The sequence below is a fragment of the Corvus kubaryi genome, unplaced genomic scaffold (assembly GCF_017639235.1).
Source record: "Corvus kubaryi isolate FWS band 111438036 unplaced genomic scaffold, C.kubaryi_AGA036_p1.0 76, whole genome shotgun sequence".
Classification (NCBI taxonomy): Eukaryota; Metazoa; Chordata; class Aves; order Passeriformes; family Corvidae; genus Corvus; species Corvus kubaryi.
The window spans coordinates 13,286,895-13,293,813 of NW_024582063.1; the positions used below are offsets into that span (position 1 = coordinate 13,286,895).

General features: G+C 52.9%; 1 protein-coding gene and 1 long non-coding RNA gene across 2 annotated transcripts in view; one reads left to right on the forward strand and one right to left on the reverse strand.

Annotated features, from left to right (window-relative positions):
- Window positions 1-2,595: 2,595 nt before the first annotated feature.
- SIX2 (SIX homeobox 2) lies at window positions 2,596-6,913 on the reverse strand. The gene is made up of 2 exons (XM_042051717.1): window positions 6,342-6,913; window positions 2,596-3,784 (listed from the first exon to the last, which is right to left on the reverse strand). The coding sequence occupies exons 1-2, from the start codon at window positions 6,899-6,901 to the stop codon at window positions 3,481-3,483; spliced, it is 864 nt and encodes a 287-aa protein (XP_041907651.1). The 5' UTR covers window positions 6,902-6,913; the 3' UTR covers window positions 2,596-3,480.
- LOC121675889 overlaps window positions 6,825-6,919 on the forward strand; it is a 25,942-nt gene continuing 25,847 nt past the window's right edge. Inside the window, exon 1 of the long non-coding RNA XR_006020264.1 lies at window positions 6,825-6,902. This is a non-coding gene — a long non-coding RNA (uncharacterized LOC121675889). The remainder of the gene's footprint in view (window positions 6,903-6,919) is intronic.

Below are 6,919 nucleotides of genomic sequence, written 5' to 3' on the forward strand. Positions count from 1 at the left end.
TATTTTTCTCACGGCTCTCTTTGGCGCAGCACCAGGTCCGTGAACGCTCATACAGTAAAATACAGCAGAAGAAAATTCTGCCCTGGTACACGTGAATATTCAGCTCCCTGCTACCTAAAGGAATGGCTCCATTCACAGTTTGGGGGGCCGCAAATGCTGAATACATTGTGTAATTTGGTAAGATTTTAGTTCGAGGGCAATTACTGCTTACACATATATTATATGTAAACATACATACATATATAGGCGTGTGTATGTATATAAAGGGGTGTGTGTGTGCATATATGAGACAGACAGAGAGTGCGGTTCTTCCCCAAATCGTCCAAGCTATAGGGGATCGGCCGTGCAGTTTGCCCGCCACATCCTGGCCTCAGTCCGAGGATAGCCAGGGGGAGTTTCACGGACAAAACCTGCCGGAACCGAACCGTCTTTTGATTTATGCCCCGAAACCCATGCGGGCACCCCAGGAACAACTAACCCTGAGATGAAATATGTCCCATGTAACCTAATGCTAGTGAATCATAACTAATCTGTTTAAAACCAAGGATTAGTCACGTCAGTTTCGGCATATTCCTCTATCAGGAACTTTTTTTGTGCGTGGAAAATTGGAGGGATTTGGACTAATTTACCAAACATCAGTACTAAGGCAAGTATGGTCTGATAAAATGAGTCTTAACATGTTCGGGTTTTCAGGTTGCATTACACACGTCCCATCATTGGGGCTTTGAGCTGTGTGCGCCCTTAATGCCAGATTGACCTGCAGATTTTTTTCCTTACTGCATGATTTCTGTTTCTAGCCATCTTTAACTGGCCTCAGCGACTAGCCCTCTCTTAATTTCTCCATATATAAATGATCCTCACTGAAATGTACATGAGTTTTCACAGATCCCAGTCTCTCAAAGGGCCTTTCTCACCGTGTCAGCTCTCAATTTACTTTCCCCGATCGAATTCTGCCTCCTCTGTGCAATATGACCTTTTATTAATCACGTAAACCCCATCCTGTTTTCATACTGCCTCTTTAAATATTCCCCATCTTGGCTTTACTCTTTCTCATTTTTTCTTTCTCCAGCAGGCAAAGCCTTAAGGCTTTATTTCGGTTTCGAGGCCATGTTTTATTAACCCAGACATTCTGTTTTTCTTCCCAAACTCATTTTTATCTACAAAAATACAAAATAATTAACTAGCCAATTAATTAATTCTTTGCAATATTGCACCACTGCGTGTGTTATTTTACAGGGAGCAGAGATCTTCTCTAGCTCTAGGAAGCAGTGGTTCCTCTACTTGCAAAATGTTTATTTTCAAAGAATTAAAATCCATAGCTAAAATATTAGATGCCTCTCATTGGCAATAACAGGATCTTCTATTTAGACCCTAATGCACGTAAGGCCACACTGGTATGCTCCCACAGCACAGGCATCATCCACATCATCTCTGCTACTGTAAAAATCACCCCAAAGAGCAGAAGTGGGGGAAACACAAACTCGAATATACCACATTGCCTCCGATAAAATACTGTGCCTCGCTGCGCCCCAGCATAACGAGGAAACTGGATTTATAACGGCGACTAAGGGAGAGCTTTTTTCCGGAGGCCGAGTCTCCCCATTACCGACATCCATACATTCCCTCCTACAGGCTTTTAACGGGACCTCAGAGAAATGTGCTTTTCGCGGACTCCCGCAAATGCACAGAGGCGCTAATCCAGACCCAGATTACACCAAATTAGGACACTGCCCGCACAATACTCCCACTGATTGAAATTTCAGCCAGCATCTGAAACCTGGACAAGATCTTCGCTGATTTACACATACTTCTATCCCGCTTGAAGCCATATCGTTTTCTCGGTTTATTTTTCACAAGAAATTTATTTTAAAGATTTAAAGAAAAAACCAAAAGGAAGATATAAAACCCTTTGCAAGCTCTGAGAACATTTTAAGCACGTAACACATTCGGCTTCTAGCGAAGACGAATAGCAAGGGTGCAAGCTGCAAGGGTCCTGAGCTCTCTTAAAGGGGCAAACTGGCAAGCAACCTGCCTGTCTCTTGCCACGCGGTGCTTACAGGAAAGGAAATTAAAAAGAAAGAAAGAAAAAGGAGAGGAATAGAGAAATCCCTTTCCCAGCATCACTCCCGCAGGCGCCGGAAAGGCGTTTGCAGCCCAGCCGTGCTGGACCCCGGAGCATGGTCTGGCCACGCTCGGTTTGCCCACCCGCCCTCAGGGCGAGGTGGGGAGAGAGGGGGCGGCTTTTTGCCGGGGCAGGCGGACACTGGGGCAGAAAATCCTGCCGCCTGTACGGCCGTGCCCTCGGGAAGCAGGTGGGCGACCTCTCCTCTTCCCTCTGGGCCCTCACCGCCTGTCTCTCCCCGTGCCCTTGGCTCTCCGCTCCCGCAGGGCGACTTCAGCTCTCCCCGGCGCTCGCAGCTTCCCCGGACCGGGCCGGCAAGGGGCCCGACGTGCCCGGGCCAAACGGGGCAGGGTGGCGGGGCTCTGACCACCGGACACCGCCCTCCCGGCGTCCCCACCAGGACGCCCGCTCTGCTCCGCTCAGGACTGAGCCCGAAAACACCCCTCGGGCGAGAGAAGCAACCATACGCCGAGTTAAATTTCTAAATTTTATTATAAAATAAAAGCAGAAATATTTTCCAAATAATGTATTCACATAATATAAACAATAAACAAAACTAAGGTGAGTGACTTGCGGTTGATACTGTCGTTTAGGTCTACACTTGAGCAGCAATTCCTCTTTTCTTTTTAAAGCCCCCTTCAGCCCGCGTTGCACACCGAGGGGAAAATCTACTTCTTCCTTCCTTCGGGCCGGAGCCGGGCCATCACTTCCTTTCCCACCCAGCAAATGGCGAAAGCACCACATGGACAAGGCCAAAGAAGCTGTCTCTCTGCATAGCATCAGCTACAAGAAGATTACGGAGTCTGCCTAGAGCGCGTGTTGCTGCTTTATCTTGACTACAACTTTTGAATTCTTAGTTGAAATTGTACATCGTACACCTGCCACGGATACATAACTATAATAGAATAACGGGAGCGATGTGTAACTTTCAAACAGGCATGACAACAGCAGCCTTGCGCTCCCCTTTCTTCCCCACCCCCCGAAAAAAAAAAAAATTACGATGTGCCTCTTCCCACACAGACCGGCCCGATCGAGTGACACCACTGAGAGATTCGTGAAGTTAAGGCTGGAATGAGCTGCTACACCGATCAGCCTTACAGCCAGCCGTGAAAATCACGGCTCCTGTCCAACAGTCCTTACACACCTGAAAACGCCTGTAAGCAACCCTTAAGGCTTTTCACAACATCAGCGGAGTCCACTACCTTGCAAACCTGCAGCCAGCCTGCTGCCAAAGGGCACAACATATACATTAAAGTGTTTGTCATTGCTTTCAAAGTCCCTGGTAAGATTAAGGGGGGAAAAAAGGAAAAAAATGAGTAAAGGAGGGCTGGCGCGAGGGAGGGAGCGTGTACACGGTTTTAAGAGCCCAGATCGACCAAGTTAGATGACATGGGGTTGAGAATGGAGTCCTGCAAGCTGTGGTGGTGCATGGGGTCGGCGCTGGGCACGGGGATGGCGCTGGGGCCCTGGGGGTGGCCCAGGCCGTGCAGGGGCTGCAGCCCGGGGTTGGAGCTGAGCAGCAGCGCGGGGCTGGAGGAGGTGTGATCCGGGGTCCCTGACGGCGTCTTCTCGTCCTCTGAGCTCCCCAAAACTGTCTTATTCCCGTTCATTGACGCCGAGAGCGGGTTGTGGCTGTTGGAGTTGGAATTCTCGTTGTTTTCCCTATAGGAAACACAAAAGAGGGAGGGAAATCACCATGTGGCCGTCGCTCCGGGGTGCGCACCGCGGGAGCGGGGGCGGCGGGGAGCTGGCTCCGGGGAGCAGCGAGCGGAGGGGAGTGCAAAAACAGTAGGTTTAAAAACTCTGCAAGCCTCCAAGGCCTCTTCATCTGGCACTTAGGTCTAAGGTCCGCTGAGCTTGTAAACAGAGTCTCTCACTAGCCCAGTGGAAAGTGTCACTTTGCCAAACCGTAATTTTCTGCTTCCAAAGGGTTTGCACAGCATGAGGAGGGGGGCGGAAGGGAAGGGAGGAACACATTACAAGGGGGGAAAAAAAAAAAAAGACTTTTTAACTTTAAAACTGCTCTAGGAGCTGAAGAGATGTTCGGCCATGATTTCTCCCGGGAAGGCCAAAGCCCGACGAGCTGCAGGCAGGATGGCTCCGTGCAGCAGAACAACCTCCCGGGCTCACATCAGGAGGGAAAGTCTTTTGCTTAAGTAACTGGACATGTTTTTTTCTTTCCCCCCTCGCCCTGAGCTTAAAGCTCCAAACATACCCCAATATGGACGATAAGGAAAGCGAACAGAGTTAACCCGCTGATTTCCCCGACCCTCGCGGGAAACACTTGGCACGCCCGCCGCTGCTCCTCCGTCCTCTCCTCGGGCGGCGTGGGCGCAGCCAGGATGGCCCTCGCACGGCTCCGCGGCGGGGGCAGCCGGCACCACCGGTGCGCCTGCCAACAAAGGCTCGGAAAGGCAGGACATAGTTTCGAAATTCATCACCCGGTAAATACCAAGAAATCGCTGGAGGCTGGCCAAGCCCTTGCAGATATATCTATATATTTATATATCTATATATGGGGGTTTTTTTTCGGAAATGTGAGTGGCAAGAGCTGGTCGGGGCTGCTGTCCAGGCAAGGCCTCCAGACACAGCCCTCGTAGAAATAGTTTAGACACCGTTCTGCCTGAAATACTGAAGGCAATGCAAGTCTATTTAAAAGCTTCTGCGGAAGTTTTGAAACACACTATCTGGCAGAGGGGCCCTATCCTGCAGGATTTGGTCGAGAGAAGTTAAGCCATTGCACTGGCGGGTTTTCCTCACTAAGGGCTGCAGGATGTGGCTGGAGACACTTAGTGCCAAAAAAATAAAAACAGACAAGAAAGCTCTGTTTGAACAAGTTTCCTTGAATGGATGGCAATCCCATGAACGGTCTGTTTTCCAGCGTCTGGAGTGTAATATTAGGTTGAGTGTATTTTTCAATGTCAAAAATCTTATTTGTCTCTGGAGACCTTTAAAATTTGATTCCCCGGGAAAAAAAAAAAGGAATGGAATAAGTGTAACCTTCATTTCCTTTGGATATTTGAAGGTGAGTCCCTGCTATCAGCAATAAAAAAGATCTCTAACATCTCGTAAAACCAACACTTGCGAGGATTTGAAGGAAAATTAAAGCGCTAGCGCCATTTCGGGAAATGAATAGAGCAAATCTGTGCCTGAATCTGCCGGGCTGCACAACAGCACGGCCTCGGCGCTGCCCGTTTCCAAAGCACGGTCGGCAGAAACCAAAGATAGAATTCTCCTCGGAGGCGCGGATCTACAGGAGATTTCTGAGCTGCTAATTAACCGCGCAGATCATACCATCATACGACTGTACAGACTGGGCAAGCCAGTGAACTAGTGAAAGCAGTAAGAGGACCCTTTTTGCTTCTTCGAACCGTCTTCCTAAGGCACAGGGACTGTTGACGGAAAAGTCAACCCGAATAGCCAGGGATGTAGGCATTAACCTCTTCCCGGCGATTAATGGTCCCTTCACTCCACTTAACGTGAAAAACACAGATGCAGAGTCATACTCGGCCTAAGAACATACACCTACTGACATGCGTTCGTGAGCACCTTGCTCGGTAGCAAACAAGAACTGCAATGCCATGAGCGAGGAAAGAAGTTGCTCCACTCAGTCCCTGTCCAGGTCTCCGGCCGCACGCCAGGAGACCACGACAGAGGACATGTTTGCTACCAGCGTTCAGACCCACGCGTTGCCGGCTGCCCCCCGGCTGTCCCTTTCTGCACCGGGGTAACCCTCAAGGACACGCTCTGAGCTGTGCGGGGTGCGGAGCCCTTGTCCTTGGGCCCCGCAGCCGCCGGCCTTTCCCGACGGGCCGCGGACCCGCACGGGCACCTCCGGCCACGGCGCCTGGCTGGGCTTCACGGCGGGTTGCGGCGGGGAGGAGGCGGCAACGCTGCTTAACCAGGAGTCGCCGCCGGCCCTAGTGAAGCGCCCCGGGCAGCACGGGCTGCCCCGGGGCCGCCGCGCCGGCTGTGCGGGGAGTGGGGTGTCCGTGGGGAAGGGGTCTCGGCCGCCTTTCCCGGGGCTACTTTTGGCGGACAGACGCCTTCGCCGAGCGCCCAGCTCGCTCGCCTCTGGTTCTCTGGGCGCCCCCGAGGCGGAGAGCCCGTCCCCTCCTGGCGGGCCTTTCGCAGCAGGGGCCGGGACAGAGAGGAAGGCTCGGGACCACCACCGGGGTCGGGGAGCCGCGGGCGTCGGGGGAGCCGTGGGGAGCCGTACCTTTCCTTGGCCTCGGCGGCGCGGTCCCGCTGCCGGCGGTTCTTGAACCAGTTGCTGACCTGGGTGGTGGTGAGGCCGGTGGCCTCGGCCAGCTCCCGCTTCTCGCGGGGGGACGGGTAGGGGTTGTGGGCGTACCACTCTCGGAGGACGCTGCGGCTCTTCTCCTTGAAGCAGTAGCTGGTCTCCTCGCCGTCCCAGATGGAGCGGGGCAGCGGGAACTTGCGGCGCACCCGGTACTTGCCCACCGCCCCTAGGGGTCGCCCCCGCAGCTTCTCCGCCTCGATGTAGTGCGCCTTCAGCCAGAGCTGCTGCAGCTTGGGGTGGTTGTGCGCCGAGAACTGGTGGCTCTCCAGGATCTTGTAGAGCTCGCGGAAGTTGCCCCGGTGGAAGGCCACCACCGCCTTGGCCTTCAGGACGCTCTCGTTCTTGTGGAGGTGCTCGCAGGCAGGGAGGGACCAGAGGAACCGCCCCAGCCGCTCGATGTTGCCGCCTTGCTGGAGCACCTCGCAGACGCAGGCCACTTGCTCTTGGGTGAAGCCAAAAGTCGGGAGCATCGACATGGTGAGCCCTGCCCCGCC

Bases quoted from the DNA above. Each gene is read 5' to 3' on its own strand.
- SIX2 (XM_042051717.1), bottom strand. From the start codon at position 6,901: ATGTCGATGCTCCCGACTTTTGGCTTCACCCAAGAGCAAGTGGCCTGC. The intron at 3,785-6,341 runs GTACGGCTCCCC...TGTTTCCTATAG, and splicing joins GCCGCCGAGGCCAAGGAAAG to GGAAAACAACGAGAATTCCA.